The sequence below is a fragment of the Chelonoidis abingdonii genome, chromosome 2, assembly GCF_003597395.2.
Source record: "Chelonoidis abingdonii isolate Lonesome George chromosome 2, CheloAbing_2.0, whole genome shotgun sequence".
In the NCBI taxonomy this organism is placed as follows: Eukaryota; Metazoa; Chordata; order Testudines; family Testudinidae; genus Chelonoidis; species Chelonoidis abingdonii.
In genome coordinates this window covers 130,657,030-130,679,932 of record NC_133770.1, presented here as the reverse complement: position 1 = coordinate 130,679,932, position 22,903 = coordinate 130,657,030, and the positions used below count along the sequence as shown (strand labels likewise).

The window sequence follows — 22,903 nt, the reverse complement described above, 5'->3', positions numbered from 1 at the left end:
AAACAGGCATTTTGTTAGAAAATTTCCAACCTGAAGAAGAGCTCTGTGGAAGCTCAAAACCTTGTCTCTTTCACCAACAGAAGTTGGTTCAATCAAAGATATTACCTCACCTATTATTATTATTATTATTATCTCTCCAAACAGCTCTAGTCTGTTACACATGTCTAAGGGTTCGTCTACACAGCATGGACTAGCCTCCTTAGGGATAGCTAGGTTGAATCCAACTCACACAGGAAACAATAACAGTGAAGTCAGTGCAGCATGGGCTTCAGTCTGAGTACAGCCAGGTACAGACACTGGATGCATGCTCAGCTTGCTATCCTATTCCGAAGCCTACACTGTGCTAAATTCACTGCTGTTGTTACCTGCATTAGCTGGATTGCCCTGTAGGCATCTCAGTAACTCTCTTTTCAATGTGGCAACTTCAATGACAAAGCTATTTCATCGGTTCCACCAGTTTTCTCTTTCATAACTAGTATATTTGTATTCCTACCTTGAAGTGTTAGTTTCAGTGCATTCATTTTGTCAAATATGTCCACCAGGTATGTTAGTGTTGTCAAGGGCATGTTACACATGGGATCTGCAAGATCAGTTCTTCCAAGGAGGAGATTTTTCTGATTCTGTCCCTCAGTTCAAATACACATTTTAACACTTTCCAGGTGACAACCATCTGACTTCACTGTGAAATAGAAGCTGAGTGTGGGCAGACTCCATAGCTTTGCACAGCATACTAAAGCAGCATAAAGCACTGCCAGGGATTTTATAAAATAACTTTCTTGTGCTGCCGCCCCACTGTTCTTTCCAGTTGTGGTTGCTGCTCCATTGTTGCACAGCCTAACACACATGGCCTAGTTAAAACCTTCATCCACTATGAATTTAACAAGGATCTTGAATATTTCCTCAGCAGTTGTTTGGACTGGGATTTCTGTGCAAAATAAAAATTCTTCAAATATGGTTCCTGCTTTGACATATCTCACATAACATGAAGCTGTGCTATGTTGACTATGTCTGTGGATTCATCAAATTGCAGTGCAAAATATTTGCACTTGTTCTATTAGCTGGTCTTGGATTATTAATAAAACTTGGATTATTAATAGAATTTAGCTTGTTCTATTAGCTGGTCTTGGATTATTTCTGAAAGGTCATCGCTGCCTAAGTAGATAGTATTATTTGACATAGGAATGATTTTCAGCACCATGGCTACTTGTTCCTCAATCATAATTCTACACATAGAATCACGGAATATCAGCAATATGAAGAGGAGTACTTGTGGCACCTTAAAGACTAATAGATTTATTTGAGCATAAGCTTTCGTGGGCTACAGCCCACTTCTTCGGATGCATAGAATGGAACATATATTGAGGAGATATATATACACATACAGAGAGCATGAAAAGATGGGAGTTGTCTTACCAACTCTGAGAGGCCAATTAAGTAAGAAAAAAACTTTTGAAGTGATAATCAAGATAGCCCAGTACAGTTTGATAAGAAGTGTGAGAATACTTACAAGGGGAGATAGATTCAATGTTTGTAATGGCTCAGCATTCCCAGTCCCTATTCAAACCTAAGTTGATTGTATCTAGTTTGCATATCAATTCCAGCTCAGCAGTTTCTCACTGGAGTCTGTTTTTGAAGCTTTTTCGTTGCAAAATTGCCACCCACAGATCTGTCACTGAATGACCACACAGGTTAAAGTGTTCTCCTACTGGTTTTTGAGTATTATGATTCCTGATGTGAGATCTGTGTCCATTAATTTTTTTGTGTAGAGACTGTCTGGTTTGGCCAATATACATGGCAGAGGGGCATTGCTGGCACATGATGGCATATATCACATTAGTAGATGTGCAGGTGAATGAGCCTCTGATGGTGTGGCTGATGTGATTAGGTCCTATGATGATGTCACTTGAATAGATATGGGGACAGAGTTGGCATCGGGCTTTGTTGCAAGGATAGGTTCCTGGGTTAGTGTTTTTGTTCAGTGATGTGTGGTTGCTGGTGAGTATTTGCTTCAGGTTGGGGGGTTGTCTGTAAGCGAGGACAGGTCTGTCCCCCAAGATCTGTGAGAGTGAGGGATCATCTTTCGGGATCTCAAAGGTTATCTGTTCTTAAATGTATGTATTTACATTTACCATTAAAATGCATATTTTTTGCTTGAGGCAGGTTTACCAAGCAATTCAGATCACCCTGAATCAGTGAATTCATTGTTTACAAGTCATATGATCTTTGTATCATATGCAGACTTTATCCATGATGATTTTATGTTATCCTCCAGGTCATTGATATAATGTATTAAATAGCATAGGGCCAAGAATCAATCCCTGAGGCATTTTACTAGAAACATACCTACTTAATGATTATTTCCTGTTTACAATTACATTTTGAGAACTTCAGTTAGCCAGTTTTTAATCCATTTAATGGGTGCCATGTTAATATTAAGGGTAAGGGAGTAGAGGAAGAACAGGGAAAAGAGGGAAGACTGCCTCACAGCCCAAAGTCTGAGGCCTGGAGAACTCAGAGCAGCTATTTACAGAGGCAGCAAAAAAACTGTGATGCACTTGCTGAGCAGATGTAACAGAGAAGGAGGAAGTAGTTCTGGAACCAAAAACTGAACATGGTCTTAGTGACTCTATCAGCCATGACTTCTAGACTACAAGATTCTCTATGTATAAGAATGCACACTTTTGATTAATTTTGTTCACAGACTGACTGGGTATCAGAGTTACTCCCTTAATAACCAGATTTTGAGTAACACAAAATATTTTCCAGGTATCACAAAATCCACATGTGATCATGAATGTTATGTTCATCTCATTATTTCGAAAACTTAGATTAACAGAAGACAATTTACAAGCTTCTTTGTCTTCAGTGGTGCCTAGTCACAGGTAAGAATCATTTTTATATTTTTTGTTTAACCAAATGGCATACTTTATTGAAGATCAACAAGAAAAAGAATAGAAAAAATAATGATTTTTCATCTAATTTGAAAATTGATTTAATAATTAACAGATAACAGTATGAAAGAAAATTAAAAAATATGTAATGAGCCTTTGTAATTGATGGTCTCTTGCTAATCATGAATGTTTGATTTACAGAGTTACATATTTCCTTTTCTGGATTCTCTCTCTTTATACACTTAGAAGACTTTATATTAACACAGTCATGTCTGGGCTCATTAGTGAACATAAAGAACTCATTTACTCTATAATAACTAGTTCTTTGTGATGTTGTAGTTAATATGGAGTCCACTGTAGGTGTGCATCTACTCTAGGCATGCAAGCCTGAAATACTTTACCTAGCAGTGTCCAATGCAACCATGCATACACGCTGTATCTGCTTGTGCTTCCATGCAAGGGCACAAAGGGTGGAGTGGCCCCAACCCTCTCTCAGTTCTCTCACCTTAAAGCCCATGCAGCTGAGGACTCCAACAGTAGTTTGGATGGCAGGTCATGGGATCCGCACAGATTATAGCAGCTCAAAGAACCTACTGTAAGTGTTAGGGTAAGTAAGTGTTCTTTCTTCTTCATATATAGCTATGTGTACATGTAAGCCTGCAGGACTCACCCCTGCAGCACCTCCTGTTCGTCATTGTAGCGGGGTGGATCCCCGCTCCTGCCCTGAAGGGTTAAAAGCTGTGGCTGGAGAAAGCAGCTTTCGGGCTGGGCTGATTGGAGGAAGTGGCTGAAGCTGGGGCCATGCCCCAAACAGATTCAGTTGGCCCTATAAAGGCAGAGAAGCCAGGGACAGACAGAGAGTCTCCCTCTATCTGTAGAGGGAGAAAGGCCTAGTTGCAGGGAGCTAAGTACCTGAGTGGAGCAGGGCTTGGGACAGGCTGAGGAGCTCCAGCCTGGAAAGCCCCAGGCTGCGGCCTAGCATTGAGCTGAAAGGTACTAGGGGTTGCAGGGGGCAACCCGGGGCAGGCCAAGGCAGCAGATCCAAACCCAACCTTGCCAGTGATGAGTAGGCTGATACTGCAGTCTGCCCCAGGGCGTGGGGGGCTAGACAATGACTGGCAGTAGCCTGATACTGAGGTGAGGTGGGAATAGTGGGTGAGGGTTCCCTGGGGAAGGGAGACCCTAAGAGTGAGGGGTTACTGCCAGGGGGCAGCACCTCAGGTAGAAGGGCACCGGGTCCAGGGAGGGACATGGGGCGAGAGGACAGGTGGATCACCGGCCTGCAGAGGGCACTCTGGAGCTGGAATGAGCTAATTCCTGGAATAGACCAGCAGGAGGCGCTGCAGGGGTGAGTCTGCTCCTCTACAGTTGTCCTTGGGAATTAGCTCATCCAGCCTCCAGAGAGCCCTCTACAGGCTGGTGTCCCACTACCGCTGGGTCCCCGTGTCCCTCCCAGGACCCCAGTGCCCTTTATCTGGGGTGCAGTCCCCTGGCCTTACACTCCTCAATCTCATGGTGTCCCCTTCCTGGGGAACCCCCACCCACTATCCCCACTGCATCTCAGTCTTGGCTATTGCCCAGTCTCTATCTAGCCCCTGTTCACTGAGGCAGACTGCAGTGTAAGCCACTCATCACAGGCAAAGCGGTTTGGACCTGCTGCCTCTGGGTACCCATGGACTGCCCCTGCAACCCAGTACCTAATAGGCCTTACCAGGCCTGCGGCTTTCCTAGGCTGGAGCTCCCAGCTCCTCTGGCCCTTCCCCAGGCCTGCTCCAATCTAGGTTCCTTACTTAGCACCTTGCAGCCAGACCCTTCTCTCTTTGAACACAAAGAGAGATTGTGTGTCTCCCCCTGGCTTCTCTGCCTTTATAGGGCCAGCTGAGGCCTCACTGGGGCATAGCCCAGCTGTGGCTGCTTCCCCAATCAGCCTACTAGCTGCTTTCCCTGCCACAGCCCTCTCTCAGGGCTGTTTTAAGCCTTTCAGGGCAGGACCAAAGTAGGCACTACCCTACACTACAATTAGGGCTGGAAGTGAGATACCAAACTCAAATAGACGCATCCAAGCTAGTTCTGCTAGCTGGAACAGAGCTAGCATGGGTATGTCTATGCAACCTGGGAATCACACTCCTAGCTCCAAGTGTATATGCACTCTTAGTATTAGTGTGGAGTTCAGTATAGATGCCTAGCAAGCAGTATCCCTCCAGGATGGTGGGAATGAGGACAATCAGCTGCATCAGTTGAACAAAAAAAAGGAGTACATCTGTTCCAAACTTTGTCTGATCTGGCTACTAAGTCCAGCATATCCCACTTGACAAACGTGAGCAGGACCTTTGCAAATTTAGGATATTATGTTATGAAAACATGCTGTGGATGCCATCTGAGCTCTGGTGAATTTAGCTGTAAGAGCCAGCAGGAGGGGTATAGCAGCATCTGGTAGCAAAAGGAGAGATGTTTTATCCATTCTGAAAGTTTCTGGGATGAGTTCACTTGACATTTGGATTGGCCAGCTACAGCAGGTAACAGGATCAAATCTTTCAGATAATCTTCACATCTGTCAGCATAGTATTGAAGGGACCTAGACATGTCCAGAGTGTGGAGTTTCTTCTCCCCTTGCATAGAGTGTGGTCTTGGAAAGAACATAGGTAAATTGATGGATTGATTTAAGTGAAACTCTGATACCATCTTTGGGAGGAATTTTGTATGAGGTCTCAGGACCACTTATCTCTGTGAAATAAGATGTATGGAGGATCTGCCACAACTGTTTGCAGCCCCCTTATTCTTCTGGGCAAAGTGACAGCCACCAAGAATACTGTTTTAAAAGGAAGATGGTGGATGGAGCTTTTTGCAAGAGGCTCAAAAGGGGGATCCATGAGTCTTAAAATAGTTCCTGGTACTTTGCCTGTCCCTCTGATAATTTGTATAGTTTTATGAATCGCATTTTATTTTATTTTTCTGTAGATTTCCTTCTTACTGATCAGTGGTGCAATATCCACATAATCAACAAGAATAACCGACTATGGAGCAACACTGTGAAACTCTCAAAAGACAAGTGCTGTCATATATACAAAGTAAACTGAAAAAACAGTAAAACATTTACTTTACTTTCTGTCAGCTATCGTAAGTATAGGTACTACTAATTAAAATAATAGACATAAAATTTTGGTTAGAAGTGTGATTTTTAACCTGGCATCTCTTTTAGGTGATAAAAATGGGGAATGACATTTTGACAGGCAGATGATCCCAGCGAATGTTTTCAACTTGCAAATATCCATCTGACCCCATGTGTTCCTTATTAAAAGTGAACGATTGGAGTGCATCTATATCTAGAAAATATATCATGGTGTAGTGCAATTGCAAGGTTTTATTGGTAATGAATTTGGGATGCTCAACTCATGAGTTATGAGGTTATACCAGAGGAGCTGGGAAAATAAACAATCATGGAATCAACAATTTCACTTCTATATCACTTGCTTTTTATTATATTCCACATCCCATCCCTCATTTATATGTGAGTAGTCCCATTGAACTAAATGTAACTATTTGTGTGTGTTACATTGCGTAAGGCTTGGAATTTTAGATTGTAATATTCTGGCCTGTGCTCCAGCCCCGTTCCATAGCTCTGGGCCACCCTTTCCATATATCAAGGAAGAGAGACAACATGGCTGGAGTACAACAATCACTCACTGTGGAACGGCTCCTTCTGAGCCACTGCAGTCAGGTACAGTTTAGATTCTAGAGTAACTCTGGCAGTTTAGAGTATTGTTTCCCATCCCCTACCTCTCCCACTTAGCTGCAACAAGTGGAACTCTGAAGCAGACATGGATTGGCCTTTGATCATTCATTGGCCTATGTAGCACATTGCACACATTTGACTTTTTATTACAGGCATCAACTTTTTTCTGCACCCATGAGTGCTCATGCCTCCGGCCCTGCCCCCCCCGACTCCAAAATCCCCACCCTAACTCCGCCTCTCCCTTCCCCTATTGGACCCCTAGCCAAGGGATCTAATACTGATAGTATATATCTATAAATCTTCAAAACATTTAATCATCTTATTATAGCAATCCCTCTGGATCTGTTTATTGGTCATTAATGAGATTCTTGTTTTGTTTTTTTAAAAGGGAAAATTTCAACACAAAACTTTTGTTAAAATAGAGTTAAGGTTGAGAGTGCACATTTATAATTTAGGGTAAAAAATTACAGGGATCTTATAATTATTCCCGAAACAAGCTTTATAAATTCAGTTAAGATTTAATTTAAAAGAAAACCAAACATGTTAAGGGATAGAGATGCACAGTTAAGGAACCTAAGTTAACAAAATGATAGCTTTGCCTTGCACATTTACCAGGATGAAACCAAAATATGAAGAAAATCATATGGGTCTTTAATTGTCAGTTTATCTGACACCACAAATACCAAAATTCATCATCATAGTTATATGGTTATTTCAAGATGTTACTACAATTTAGATCTGGCAAAACTATTTGAGGTCATTTTTGGAGTGCTTTACGTTTATTCACAAGGACCTTGAGAAACTGGAGAACTGGTCTGAAATCCTCAAAGTGAAATTCAGTAAAGACAAGTGGAAAGTACTACATTTAGGAAGGAAAAATCAAATGCACTAATACAAAATGGGGAATAACTAGCTAGGTAGTAGTAATGTTGAAAAGGATCTGGGTGTTATAGGGATCACAAATTGAATATGAGTCAACAATGTAATGCCGCTGCCAAAAAACTAATACCTTTCTGAGGTATATTAACAGTAATGTATGTGAGACACTGGAGGTAACTGTCCTGCTCCACTCAGCAATGGTAAGGCCTTGCCAGAAGTATTGTGTCTAGCTCTGAGTGACACACTTTAAGAAATATGTGGACAAATTGGGGAGAGTCCATAGGAGAGCAACAAAAATAATAAAAGGTTTTGAAAAACTGACATATGACGAAAAGTTTAAAAAACAGGGCATGTTTAGTCTCGAAAGAAGAAGACTAAGAGGGGACCTGATAACAGTCATCAAATACGTTAAGGGCTGTTATAAAGAGGATGACAATCAATTGTTCCACCATGTCCCATGGTAGTTTCAATATTTAATCACTCTCACTGTTAAAAACTTGTGACTAATTAAAAATTTTGAATTTGTCTGTCTTCAGATTCAAGACATTGGCTCTTTTTTTGTCTTTAATGCCTGGTGTTTTTTCTGTGTAAGAGTACATATACTCCCCAATTAAGTCACTTCTTTATCTTTTTGATAAGCTAAAAATGAACTCAAGTCTTTCTCTCTGCAAGACATTTTCCCAGACGTCAAATGATTTTCTGGGTTTTCTGTGCATTATGTGTTTGTATAAACAGACACAGATCATCTTGCAGAAAGGAGTGCCTTTTTCATACATACTCAAGTATGTCATTTTCCTTGAAATTTCTTGCAGAATAGGTGGAATTTTAGGGCTTCAAGACCATGTCACTTTTTAAAGCTTGCTACTTGACATTAACATACAAGCATAACATTTCAAATTTTCTTGGTATTATAAATAATAAATTAAAATTAAAAAAAGAAATTAAATATAACGAATAAAATTACATCATCTTACCCTCTATATTCTATGTACTTGTAAATACATCCTGCAATTAGCATGGCAATCAAAGCATAGTACCAAGAGCAAATGAACATCAAGGCAAAACATAAACTCATCCCCAGGAATGAAAGAGCCCTAAAAAGAAGCACATTTTTAAATGTATAACATGCCTGCAAATGTTCTACAAAGTCAATTCTTCCATTAAACTAACTCTCAGAAAGATCTCTCTAACAAAAAAGGCTATTTCATAATTTAAATGCACTGTCAACAACTTTAATAATCATTCTGAAAATGCTGAAAACTGAATACAATATTCAATATATGCCTGCAATGTTCAATTCTGAATCTCTCTACTTACGCCTACAACTTTTTTCAAGTTTTAAAGTCTTAACATTATTTAAAATCTATAACTTTCAAGTCTATTTTAAACTTCAAAAATATTCTTCATTATTTATATTATTCTATATAATTCCATGTAAAAACAGCCAACATTAATATTCTTGTTAAATTCAGTCAATGAAGTGTGATAGATTTACCTACTGATATGGTGCCCTAAGTATGTCATATGATAATAAAAACTGGTGTATGATAAGTATCCATTGTGGTTAGAGACTAAGAAATCTGTTAAATATAAAGGTTAAAAAAAGACAGATTGGGATTTAAAATTTTTTAAAAAAAATGTCAGGTTGAAAAACATAAAAAGATAGAAGTTTAAAAAATAAAATATAAGCAGACAAAAGTTTTAAAAAGAACAAATATACAAATAAGAATTGGTCATTAAATAAAAATGCAGTTGTTTTTGTTTTTTGTTTAAATCACACCACACAGAAATAGGATGAGGTTTATAAACAAAAGATTATATGGTAAGTACCAGCAATGGCAGATTTGGGCGCTATACTATATTCCTTTATTAAAAATTCTTACACCTTCTTTTTGAAGAGCTCTTTATACTTGCAGCAAACCTTTGAAATTTGGCAAAATTGTCCTTGAGTCAAAAAGATGCTTTTTGTTGGCTTCAAGAAAATCTGTTTAGATTTGGCCAAGTTACAAGGTGTCAAAAATTCCAACTTCCTATCTGTTTCTCCCAAGGCACAGCCTGTTTTTGGTTTGTTGCCAAACATCCCCAAAATTCCATTAAAACTCTAGGCAACCATCTCAGGCACCTCACTTCAGCAGTCTGCACAAAGAGCTGAGACTCCAGACAGGACATAGATAAAATAAATATTCTTTTTTTCGTCCCAATTAAAATACCCTTTGGCCTAAGGGAAAATACACAATGCTTGAACCAAGGGAAAATCCTGGAATCATATTCCCATTGACTTCAATGGGACCAAAATTTCACCCTTAGTTGTACTGCAACTTGGTGTTAACAGTTCTGTGAACTTCACAAGTTAATACTGAACAGGGCATCACAGTTCACACAAGCTGGGAATCCAGATGTCAAAGAGGGGAAGTCCAAGCCAGGGCCACTTATCAATGCTATCTCTTAGAAAGTTTGCCAAATATATGTCCTTGGCTATGGTTTCTGTAAAAGCAGGCTACTTCAGCATATGCAACTCTTTCAGAATGCTACCTGTCCTCTTCCAGTGGTTGGTCAGGAGAGGATAACAGCCTTTTCATGCTTCCAGCTAAAGTCATTTAGCACAAGTGACAGTGATGCAGTAGTTGATTGATGGTTTGGGGGCTGGAAGGGTGAGAGGGAAGGTACAGTGTCATATAATCTGTTTATATTTTATAAAAAAGGAGGATGTTGCCTCTATTAGTATGCAGCAAGGCTTTTTTTCAGTTATGATGTCATGTTTGCTTTTATTTTTCAAATGAAAGAGAAGATGTGTAATAGTGTCACTGGGGACAGTGGGATGACCCTGCCACATGACAGGGTAATCCTGATCCATATCAGATGACTGTGAACAGGAAATTAAAAAAAATAAATAGTCTCTTTGCAGCACTCCTGCATGTCACATTAACAGTAATTGAATAATTAACTTGCTTAACACTTTCCATATATAAAAGATTCTTATCACTTTTTTCACAGAAGCTCTAACTTCTTCATTGCTTTCATGGGTTGCTACTAATTGTGTGTTCCTCATTTTTTTTTGGAGTGCCCAACTTGAGACACCTTGGACCTGATTTTTCAGAAGCAGTGAGCACTCATGATTGCAACTATAGTCAATGGAAATTGTGGATACACAATAACACTGATAGTAACAGAGTGTGGTCTGGAAGAGTTGGGGGAGTCAATGAGCCTTCTGTTCTAATCCTGGTTCTGTCAGTGATTCAGGTGTGGCCATGGGCAAATAATTTTGCCTGTCTCAATTTCCTCATCTATAAAATGGAAACTTAATTCTGACATTTCCTAACTTTTGAGAACTTGGCTTTGCAACCTTAACATTTTTATTATAGTTTTCTGTATGTAATTTCCTAGGTTTTTAAAAAAGAAAATGGGCGGGGGGATTCCATCATGTGGAATAATATTGACACTGACATGAGCCTTCAGCACAGTTGGAACCTTAACATCTACAGCACCGACTTCTGCCCCTTGAGCTAATGAAGTAACTAACAGCAGTAGTAGCAGTAGTAGGCTGTCATCCTCTTTGTTGACCAGTACTAGAGGGGGCTCAAGCACACGTATTGTCAGTGAGTTTCACAGATATTTGCTGGAAATCTGCATACTACCTCAGAATCCCACACAATGTTAGTATAAAATTTGAGTAATAAAAAGTTTAAATTTTCTAATTGGCACTTTCAAAAGATAATAAAATGCTAAGTAAAAGAGAACCAATGTCAGAGAATAACTTAATGAGCGCTAATGTTTACATGTAACTAAAAAGGGTAGCACAGAATACATTCCAGATTCAGTCTAGGCGTATGTTTTGGAGCTTCTTGAAGGTTATAAAAGAATAAAAAGAAAAACATTTAGATCTGGTAGCTGAATCCAAGCACTCACTCATTTTCAAAAGTATGTGCACTACAATTACCACCAGTGTAATGACTACTTGAGTAACTGCACATGCACAACAGATCACTGGCTCATGCAAATACCAGATTGGGGTACATATTTGAAACAACTGCATGAACAAATCAGATGCAAAATTGAACACGTTTAAAATCAGACTTCTAATTTACTTAAAGTTTAGCGAATCAATGAGAATGAGTTTAAAGTCAATTCTATTGTTCTGGAGTTATGAATAGAACATTAATATAATTATATGCAGGACCGGCGCTAGTATTTTTAGCGCCCTAGACGCACGGCCATTTCACCGCCCCGCGCGCTGGTCCCGCGGCTCCAGTGGAGCTGCCACAGTCGTGCCTGCGGGAGGTCCACTGGAGCCGTGGGACCAGCGGACCCTCTGCAGGCACAACTGTAGCAGATCAACCGGAGCTGCCTGCTGCCCTCCCCCCCGGCAAAATGCCTCCCCCCCAATAATCCTGGCGCCCTAGGCGATTGCCTAGGCCGCCTAAATGGAAGCGCCAGCCCTGATTATATGAGATTTTTATATGATGCTTTAATTGAAGACCAAGTTCTTTCAACTGCAACTGAAACTGATTGGAGCTGTGGTTTGAACATTAAGTACTGTAAAAATATTACGTACTTTGAAAAATCAGACCATAAACTTCTCAAATTGGGCACCCAAAATTAGTGGACACATGATAACTTTGGTCTTAATCTCTCTATGCTTCAGTTCCTCATGTGCAAAATGGGGATAAATAATACCATCTAAATTCAGTAATGTTTATGAAACACTTGGATACTAGAGAGAGAGCTCCACAGAAACTCCAAAGAGGAAATAAATAATTTTGTATTTATCTTCTGCGGGTTTGGATAGTGTGCATTAAACAGGGCCTGGGGCCATACACACAATGATAAAGATAAAAATAAATATGGAATTAACTACTCATTCACTGCATGAGGCAGAGGTCCAGTTAGTGCTTGAGTTGTGCCAAAACACTCTGGAATCCTGTTCTGGCACTTTTTTGAGCAGCCAGAACAGTGTTCCAGTACTTCTTGAAACTATGCAGCAAACATAACTAGCTAGTCAAGAAGAGAAATCATGTAATGAAAGTGTGTGCAAATAGATTAATGCATCCATTTTAAGTCCAAAATAAATATTATTTATATGGCAAAATCATGTGCCAACTGTGTGTAACTGCTTGTTTTTAGGACTAAAGCAATGGGTCCTGTAGAAATGTAATTATGTGTGTAAGTGTGTAATTAAAGATTGTATGATACACTAAGGGGGCTGAATTAAGGCTGCATAGAGGTTATGTTCATAGTGATAATCTAGTCTGACCTCCTGCACATTGCAGGCCACAGAACCTCACCCACTCTTGAAATAGATCCCTATGTGGCTTTAACTACAGCTGTCATTATGTGTGTTCTTGTTCATAACTATTTTTGTCTTGCTTCCCATCTGAATCAAACTTAGAACTAACTGAAATGAACAGGGAAAAATATTTTTCCAAACCCTCTCCTCTACTGTAATTTTTCCTCTTGTATTAATGTGGTGAATCTATAAATTGTTGAAAACAGTTTTGTTACTGAAAATGTCCAATGAATGCAAAACAAACAACAAATACAAACCAAAATTAGCCATTAGATTTGGCTCTTCTAAATAAGAAGTGTACATAAAAAGATTTCCTACCAATGGTAGTACTTGAAACGAGGTCTCCAGTTTGGAGTGCATAAAAGAGTCTGTACTGCACAGGCCAAGTTCACAAACATATAGCACATTAGGAAAAACCTGCAAAAAAAGACAAATCTTTCAGATGGGAAATGAACTCTATAGTGTGACATACAAAATCTATTAAAGATAGTGGGGATAAATAAATATATTTACAGAAAGTTCAGATTAGTATGAGAACACAGGAATTACTAAACCAGATCAGATCAGTGATTCATCTAATATACTATCCCGTCTCTGATAGTGGTCAGTACCAGATGTTTCAGAAGATACAAGAAACACTTCAGTAGATAATCAAAGAATGATCTATCAACATGGAAAGCTTCTTCCTATCTCCAATCAGTTAGAAATTCACTTATACCTTGAAACTTGAAACAGGGTTTATATCCCTCATAAAACTTTTATCAAAAATCTTTGCTATTGTAATTTAAGGCATCTTTTTGTTATTCATATAAAACATTAATCCTTTTTAAAGTTTTACTGATCTCTTTGTAGCATGTTATACTGTAGTGACTAAGTTCCACAAGTGGCGTGTTTTGTTAAAAAGTTTTTGTTTTTTTTACTTTTAAATTTAGATCCTTTTAATTTCACTGACTGTCCCTTTGGTCCTGTATTTTAGAAAAGACTAACAGAAATGCCAGTCTACATTACCTGTAGCATTATTTCACATACTTTCAGCATGTCCCTTCTAATTTCCCTTCTCCTTTCTAAAACATAAATATATGGGGAACAAATATTTAATAATGGGCTCTTCAATCTAGCCGAGAAAAGTATAGCATGATCAAATGGCTGGAAGTTGAAGCTAGAAAAATTTAGACTAGAAATAAGGTGTACACTTTGACAGTGAAAGTAACAATTGGAACAATTTACTAAGGGTCTTGGTACATTCTCTATAACAGACAATTTTTAAATCTAGATTGAATGTTTATCTAAAAGATATGCGCTAGGAATTATTTTGGGACAGTTCTATGGTCTGTGCTTTGCAGGAGATCAGACTGGATGATCACAATGATCCCTTATGGCCTAGCAATCTATGAAAGTATTGCATTTACTCACTTAGCTGTAGCACACATGGTTATCCACCATAACCTTTTAAGTCTTTTTCAGAGTCACTGTCTCCCATTCTATAAATGTTACCTACATTCTTGGTTCCCAGATGCATCATCTTGTATTTAGATGTACTAAAATACATTTTGTTCAAGTGAGCCCACTTAGCCAATGTGACCCACCCTGCTCTGTAGAACTGACCTGTTCCCAGCATTATTTACCATTTCACCTATTTTCTGGCAACTGCAAACTTTACCATCAATGATTTTATATTTTCTTCCAGATCACTGGTAAAGATATTCAATAGCATTGGGACAAGAACAGATCCCTATGGGATCTCGCTAGAAATTCCCCCACTAGGTGATAACGCCCTAATCAGAATTATTTTGTGAAATCTCTCATTGAGCTAGATTTCAGTCTATTTAATATGGTCTGTGTTGATTTCAGATAGTGCTAATTTTTTAATGAGAATGTCTGAAGTACTAAGTCAAATAACGTATAGAAGTCTATTTCAGTTAAGCATTGATTTAATTTAGCATTAGCCTAAGGCTTTTATCATATTTTGTCAGTTTAGATTCTCTTCAGGTTAACTGTGAGTTTTACTAACAATATGATCTGAAAAGTATTTCAAAGACAAGAAAAAGTCTTGATAACTAAGTTAATTAATTTCAACAATATAATAAGCTTTTAAAAAAATGATGTCAATTTTCACACGCATACTTACATTGCAAGAATTGGTGCTACGCTATCCAGCGAAGCTATGAGAATTCCTATCTCACAAATACAAGCAGTGAGAAGTAATGCCCATGTTGGTTCACCGTTTGCTTTTCCATGACCAAATACCTAATTCAATTAAAATTTTCAGTAAAATAAGTAAATCTGTTCAATATATAGTTCTCAAAATACAATAAAGGGAAACCAACTGTAACAAACCCCATCAAATTTAAACTGGTTAAAGCCATTTTTAAAGTTATTTGAAATCCACATGCATAAGTAGATTCTCTTATATATTAAAAAAACAAATTTACATGAGTTAAGATTTGACATAGGAAAACTAATTTTTTTTATCATACAAAATTAAAATTTTAGGGATGGAGAAGAGAAACAACATGAGATTTCTAATCACAGGCCTGACTCTTGATACTGCATTAGGGAAAGAAAAGAAAAAACAAAGGAAAGAGCATGGGAACTTACAGAGAAGCCTCCCATAAATCAGTAGACAGAGCCCAGTTGCTGAGACATGGGATATGAGAGAGCTCATGGCCAGATCCACTCAGGTAATTTTATTCATAAAGTTGTTGGGGGTAGCAGGGACAAAGTCTTCTCTCAAGGTTCCAAAGAATACACACAGCAGTATACGTTCCCTCCTGTTCTCGCCATACAACCGTAAGGATTGAAACCCCAGTATTCTCTCTACCTGTTCTCTTTCTAAACATCCAGTTTCTCCTCACTGTCATTCTCCATACCACATCCTTCCCTCCCTTTTCCCAGTAGAGACCCTTCAATCTTCCCTCTCTTTCATTCAAACTCTCATTCTCTTTTTCCCTAATTTTTCTCAAACATCTCTCACCATATTTCAAATGTCTCATGTTCCCTAGCACCTTTGCATCACTATAAATTCTTCATGCTCTCTTCCCTCTCCCTCTGAACACTTCATCATCTCTAAACATCCTTCCCTCTCCCTTGAAACTCATCCCAATCTACAAATTCTCTAATACTCCTGCAGACAACTCTAATGCCCCTTACCCTCTCTCCTTCCAAAACATCCATAATTCTCTTCTTCATTTGAGTCTCCTTCCTCAAGTCCATTTTCTCCTCCTGTGAAACCTCTGCAGTCATCCCACCCTTTGTTCCCTCATTGCCAAATATACCCTTTCTATCTACACCTCAAAACTATGACATTTCTCTCGCCCCCCATCTGTCTCTTTGATTCACCTCCCCCCACCCTTAGAGTTTCCCTGTCCTGGCCCCTATTCTCTCTGCATCCCCAATATTCAGCTCCTCCCACCAAGTCCCTCCTTCCTTAGCTCCCTTCCTCTCACCCACAAGTTACCCACACCTCTCTCCAACTCCTTTCTCTTCATACAACTTCTTCCCAGCACCAGTCCCCTCCTCAGATTCCCCTAATTGGGCCTGTCCCATTGTAGTTCATCTCCCAAAGATTGTCCCCACCACTGCCTCCCATTACCACCAGCATCACACACTAGATGGTGCCTCTCTAGATCTCACATCAGCTCCTATCCCCTTGGACATGTTACCTAACGTGGGGAATTAGGAAGAGCTGCTGGTTGGTCCTGTCTCTGCTCAGCTCCCTACCTGCCAACAGGGGCCGTTGCCAGGTCTCACAAGAAAAAAAGCAGCACTGCCTTTCAGAATAAGCCCAACCCATTCTATCCTTAAGAGACAGAAACCAAAATAATCAAGTATCTATCCACTGTTGAATATTCTTCTACACCTCCTAACTTTAGTCATTTTCAAGTCTTGTCCAAAAGAGTGAGAATTTGTCAAAATAAAAGAAAATGACTGAGTTAACATTTTTGCTTCTGTTGCAACCGTGTTTTTATTTTTATTTTTATTTGCAGGTTTTTTATTATTTTTAATATTTACTTTGGCTGGACTAAGAGGTAGAGATGATGAACTATCTTGTGCTGATATAGGGTTATTGGCTCATTCCACTGTAGTCAGTGACTAAAAGCTTGCATAGTGACTTATCCATAATTTTAAACTCTACAGTGCATACTGAATGTCACATGTAAGGAGGGAAGTGGGGAAACGGCTTAATTTTTAATGCAAGAGGTGCTGGAGAAGCCCTAACGCAATTTAAGCAATGGCTGGACTGCTGGAGAATGGCAGCTGCTGGCCTTGTGCCCAGCTCTGAAGGCAGTCCCGCTGCCAACAGCAGCACTGAAGTAAGGTTGGCATGGTATAATGCATTGCCACTCTTACTTCTGCGTTGCTGCTGGCAGCAATGGTGCTGCCTTCAGAGCTGGGTGTATGGCCAGCTGTTGCCACTCTCTGTTCTTCCTTTAGCAGGCACCTACAGCGTGTTGTAACAGTTGTCACTTCTAGGTAGGCTTTTTCAGTTAATTCCAGATATAGTGCCTTACAAAAGTCTTTGCATTGTCTTTCTGGATGGCATTTTTTGTCCTTTGCTTTTATCTATAAATGTAGGCACAAAGATGTATCCAGCAAGAGACCAAGCATATGCAGTACCTTAATAACTTGAGTTAGACCCCCTTCATCAATGGGAAGGTTACAGTTTTTGCAAGCTGTTCAAGATGGTCTTGCTTTTCATGCATCTCCCAATTTTGTCCAGGCACTAGAATACCTGGGAGATTGTACACTCTACAGTTGCCAAACTATCCAATTCAGAAAAAAGTTACATAATCTTCATCTCAGTCACAACCAGGCCTTGAAGTTCAGAGTTAATGACAGAACAGCATGGAGATAGCTGTTATACCTGTCTTAATGTACATAATTTGCAGAATGAGTAAGAACTTAAAATTGTTGCTGTCAACTTTTTCTATAAGTGACACCAAAATAGTATCATGTAGTTCCATGTCCAGATCAAATATACTCTATTTACAAATAAAAAGTGCCTGAACTCCAAACTTAGCCTGGAATCTGAAAGTTAAGTTGCTAGTTATTTTCTGGCTTGTGCATTTCCACTCGTAAAAAATTCCGTGGGCCCAATTTTGCCTCAGTATCATAGTGCACAACTTGATTGTTTGAAGAACAAAGACAATAAAATAGCACAGTGATACATAAGGGTAGAGTGTGGTCTGCAAATGCAACTTAATTTACTTTTTTTTTTTTAATGCAATTAAAATCTAGCTTCAGCTCAAGATATGTCTATACTTCAATCCAAGGTGTGACTGCAGGTCAGGTAAACATACCTCCATTAGCTTTACCTGTGCTAGCATTGCTAAAAATAGCAGCGTAGTTGAGGTGACACGGGGTTCAGTGCAGGCTCTACAAGCCCATCCATAACCCTGAGTACCAACTTGCATTGCTGAAGCCTGCACCGCCATAGCTACAGTGCTGTTTTTAGCAATTCTCGCACAAATAAAGCTAGCTTGGGTAGGTCTATTCTAGCTGCAATTATACCTTGGATTGCAGTATAGACATCCCATCACACTTTCATGGCTCTGCAGCGGTAACAGGAATAAAAAGAATTGAAAATATATTTAAGTCAACAATATAAATGCAATTTAAATGTAAATGCATTTAAAATACTGGAAAAAGTAGCTCACTTGAAGAAATGGTATTATGCCGTCTCTTGCAATAGCCTGCAACAGCCGGGGTGCACCAGTAAGACTCTGTAGACCAGCACCACATGTAGAGAAGAATGAACCAATTACAATTACCCATGGAGACGGCCATGCCAATGTACCAATCACTAGGTTTCCATTAACTGCTTCTCCAAACCTTGGGAAAAAGATCAAATAAATTAACGAGAAAGTGCAGAGAATGCTAAAGTGATAATTCTTCTATTATAGCTCAATATACACATTTCTAATTCTTTTTTAGCACTTAATAAATGATACTCTACAAAATAATCAGGTTGTGTTTGGGTTTATCCAACCGATTTATCCTCTTTCTTATACTATTAAGGAATGGAGCAGCTAAATTTTACAACACAATTGTGATTTAATAATTCTTAATACTACATGTGTCTTTACAAGACATGACTTCCATATTATCTGGGCACACTACATTGTTTATACCAGTAGCAAGATATTTACTCATATGCTCTGTACCCATTGTGGTATTGAACTAATTACCACGTAGTGAGAATAACAGTCATGAAACTAGAAGCCAGATTTTCAACAGCCTTTGCAGCTGAAAACCCTTTCATGCAGATATATACAGAGACACAATATATAAATTCATATAAATATTGTTTTCAAAATAAATGGTTGATCATATACAGCGCATGGGTATCAAGCGATGCATGAGAAGAGTCAGTGGATGAGGCAGTGTGAACTGCCTAGTTTTAATATTGTTTAGAGATACTTAAGACACTTGGGCATGTGCAAGCATGGAGACAGCCTGTAAGCTGTCCTCCACTCAGAGCTGTTGCATTAGCTGTTCCAGTTAAAAAAAAAATAGCAAGTAGGAGAGGGTTATTGGTGTGGTAGAGCGTGCTAAGGAAAAAGAGGTAATGCTATGATGGTTTTCTCTGAAGTACCGGCAGAGGGAGTAAAGACAGAAAACCCATGGGGGTGGCGCAACTAGAATTAGCCAGTCAACTAAATACATGTGCCTTTAGCCTGGCATGTGCAATTTTTGAAAAATATCTATCAGGAGAATGCACAAAAGAAATCAGCACTAGGAGACAGGTGCTTTCATAACATAGTAGCTGATGCCCAAGCTAGTTCCAATGGTTTCTTGAGATAATTGATTCTGTCTTGCCTATGGATCCATGCATGAGTCCAGAGGGGGTTCAGTTAAGGTGAGAGAGCTTAGGGGAGTCTTAAGAAATGTGAGATGTCATCCAGCAAAGTCAAGGCAGTTTTTTAAAAAGTGGCATGCATTAATTTATTTAAAAAACAATTTTCAGGTCACTTTTAATGTTTGAAGATTATTAGTAAAAATTTATTTTGTAAAAATGTGTTTTATCTAGCCTATTATTTTCATTTGTTTTCAGGGTTGCCAGAGCAGTTGGCAGAGAAAAGAAAAAGGTAGAGCTAAGACCAACCCAGTTCCACCTTATTTCTTCTCAGACCCGCAAGGACAAGGAACAGAGACAGAGCAAGAAGCCTGATGCACTGAAGTCAATTTTCAAAATCTTTGAATTGTGCATGCCCAGACCTTGGATACACTTATAAGTACTCATTTTGAAGCTACATATGCACACACAGCTTTCAAAACAAGTCACCTACTGGATCTGCAGAAAAAGGGACACCACATGGTGCCAGTGCATACATACAACGGAGTCCCTGAAAATTCTCTGCTACATGCCCAGGAACCACAGCAGGCTGCTGCCCAAGATCCATGAGATACTGCCATGGAAGACAAGCCACTCCAGTAAATTGAACTCTAGAGGCCATTCCACAAACTGAAGGGACAGTGGTAGGAAGTAGTCCAGGACAGTGGCTTAGACTCCCTTTTTGGAGTGCCCCTGTTCAGGAGTCAATTCACACAGGGTTGGTGGACTGGGTGGGTCTGGTTCCCCCTACCCCCACTGCCTGAAGGACTGAGACACTTTGACCAGGGAAACAAAAGACTGGAAGTCAGATGCAAAACACTAGTCCACCTGGCCCTCCAAGCAATCTGTTACAACTCTATAAAGGTACTAATTATACTCTAATTTCAGCAAGAAGGGAACTGGCAGCCAGCGCACAGCACAGAACATGGGTGCAGTATGGTCCCAAGAACATGCCCTACTCAAAAGGTGAGCTTCTGTGTTCTGCACTAGCTAATACACCTGTGAAATTTTCAGGTGGATCTCCAGGTAGTGTCTTTGAAACATAAGCATTCATAATTAAGGCTAGGTGTGCACTTAGCATATTTTCATTATTTTTTCTTCTTCAACTTTGACTTATCTTTTTATTAAAAGAATAGTATGAAATTAGGAAATTTAGCAATGTTAACTGTCACATAAACGCACACCATCTAAATTACCGGTAAATTTCTAAAATAAAACCTATTCAAACATATTTTCATTCCAATAATCAACATTTATGAGCATACATAAAACATGTACACTTTATAAAGATGGAAATTAAACATACATACTTATCTCTTAATATCACACCTTCTATACATGCACCAAACAATACAATGCAGGATAGATCTATTATTGAGAATGAAGGAAGATAAAAACAGATTGATTATACTGTAGTGTAATTTGGAGAAGAATTAAACTCCTCATTACCTAAGAATTTGTAAAAAATCTCAGAACATTACTTTTTTTGTCGTCTTCCAGCTTTCTCACGAAAGTAAGATTAATCAAGGGTTAGCTGACTTTTGGCTATATTTCTTTATCATGTGCTGTATTTATTTATACTTGGTACTTATATTATAGTAGTGCTGAAAATAACCAACTTCACATATTATATTGTATCTTTTAAAATATTTCCTCATATTTTAAGTAACTTCAAGAGATCCAAAATTTGGCATTTCATAAAAGAAGACTCTGGGAGTCCTAATTTTGTAATGCTGTATAGCATTAGTTTCTTTCCCTGGCAGTTCACACACTATCAAATTTTCAAATGGCCACACTGATCAGATCAAAATAAAGGTAAGTTACTGGTTAGACCAGGGTGATTTCAGGATCCTGCATTATCCACCCCAATAGCATCAATTTTCATTTGGAATTTGGGGAATCAACAAAAAATATTTAGAATTTCTTTCAGTTTAGGTTCTGTTTTGCTCCTGCTAAGTTTTAAACTCAGCAAACTTAAATGACTTCCCAGTGAAACTTCAAAACAAAATCCTAAGGCCTGTACACTTCCGTTTTAATAGCATGCATTGGAAGAAAGAAAATAATTAAAACACATCACAAAGGATACAGATAAAGGATGTAGTTGAAATAGCCAAAATTGTTCCAGTAGGAATAGATTTCTGAGCATCCCTAAGATCTCCAGATCTGTTTGACCCTGCCATAATACCTAAAAAGAAGAATAAAACCTAATTTTATACCATAAAATCAATGAATATTGATTACTTTATGAAAAAGAATTTAAATACAATATTTATGTTTAGCAACCATCCAAAAACTAATATAACTGAGGAAATTCCATTTGGCATTCCATTATGTGGACTACAGAACGTTTGTTCAGTTTAAACTTGCCTTGCTTGAGAAATTTGAACTGTCCCACAAATTGTATAGAAGGAATTTTCAGGGGGTTCAGAGAAAGTGTGACACAAACTATTCTTCTGAAATTGCAACACAAATTAGGGATTGCATAATAAAATGGAGTAATGGTTGGGGCAAGAAAACAGTTCAGAAGGTCTATGAGCTAACGGGACTTAAGACGTTTTACACCTTGTACCTATATGCCCTAAAATCCTGGTTAATAGACTGAAAGCCCTGAGATGTGTTCACAGACAGTTAACTGGCTGAAGAATACATAGACAGATGCCTTGGGCTGATAGGAAATATAAGAGGGATGAGGCAAGCAGAGTTACCCATCCCAGAATGAGAACCTACTGCAGCAGGCGGGATACCACCCCAGAGGGATCTCAGAGGAGTGGGGAGAAGTGGCATCATTTCTTTCATACACTGGCTCATCTCCCCTGGAATTACCCAGTCTGTACATTGGGGGCAGAGCTGCTTGCACTCCAAATGTAGAGAGAGTTAACTTTGTTGTTCAGCCTCTGGAGGAGGAGAAATTAAAAAGCCAGCTCCAGCTCAATTGGGGTGTACAACATACATGCTGCTGAGTTCACTCTTCGGGCACCATTACATATTATTATTTATTATTTGTATTATCATAACACCTAGGAATCCTAAGTCACAGCTACGTGCTGTATAAAGAGAACAAAAAGACAAGTAGATATACCTTGCTCTACCTTATAGGTACAGAAACACCAGATCCCCAGTGGGGATGGAAGTTACTGGGCAGATATTCCAGGGATGGAGGAACACAGGCATTGCCCATATCCTAGTCAAACCACATTAGGTGAAACCACACTAGAACCTGGAAGGCAGCTAGCTGTGGATAAAATGCCAAGCGTAAAACCATTTTCCCTGCCTCTATTTGA

At 39.0% G+C, this 22,903-nt stretch overlaps 1 protein-coding gene across 2 annotated transcripts in view; it reads right to left on the bottom strand.

The window, feature by feature from the left end:
* Positions 1–22,903, bottom strand: part of SLC12A7 (solute carrier family 12 member 7) — a 277,582-nt gene that overhangs the window by 61,262 nt on the left and 193,417 nt on the right. For both annotated transcript variants that reach the window (XM_032803704.2, XM_032803706.2), the window contains exons 10-15: positions 21,709–21,807; positions 20,933–20,990; positions 18,445–18,619; positions 14,916–15,034; positions 13,106–13,204; positions 8,478–8,597 (exon numbers count right to left, since the gene is read on the bottom strand). In XM_032803704.2, coding sequence (XP_032659595.1) covers positions 8,478–8,597; positions 13,106–13,204; positions 14,916–15,034; positions 18,445–18,619; positions 20,933–20,990; positions 21,709–21,807 — 670 coding nt within the window. The remainder of the gene's footprint in view (positions 1–8,477; positions 8,598–13,105; positions 13,205–14,915; positions 15,035–18,444; positions 18,620–20,932; positions 20,991–21,708; positions 21,808–22,903) is intronic.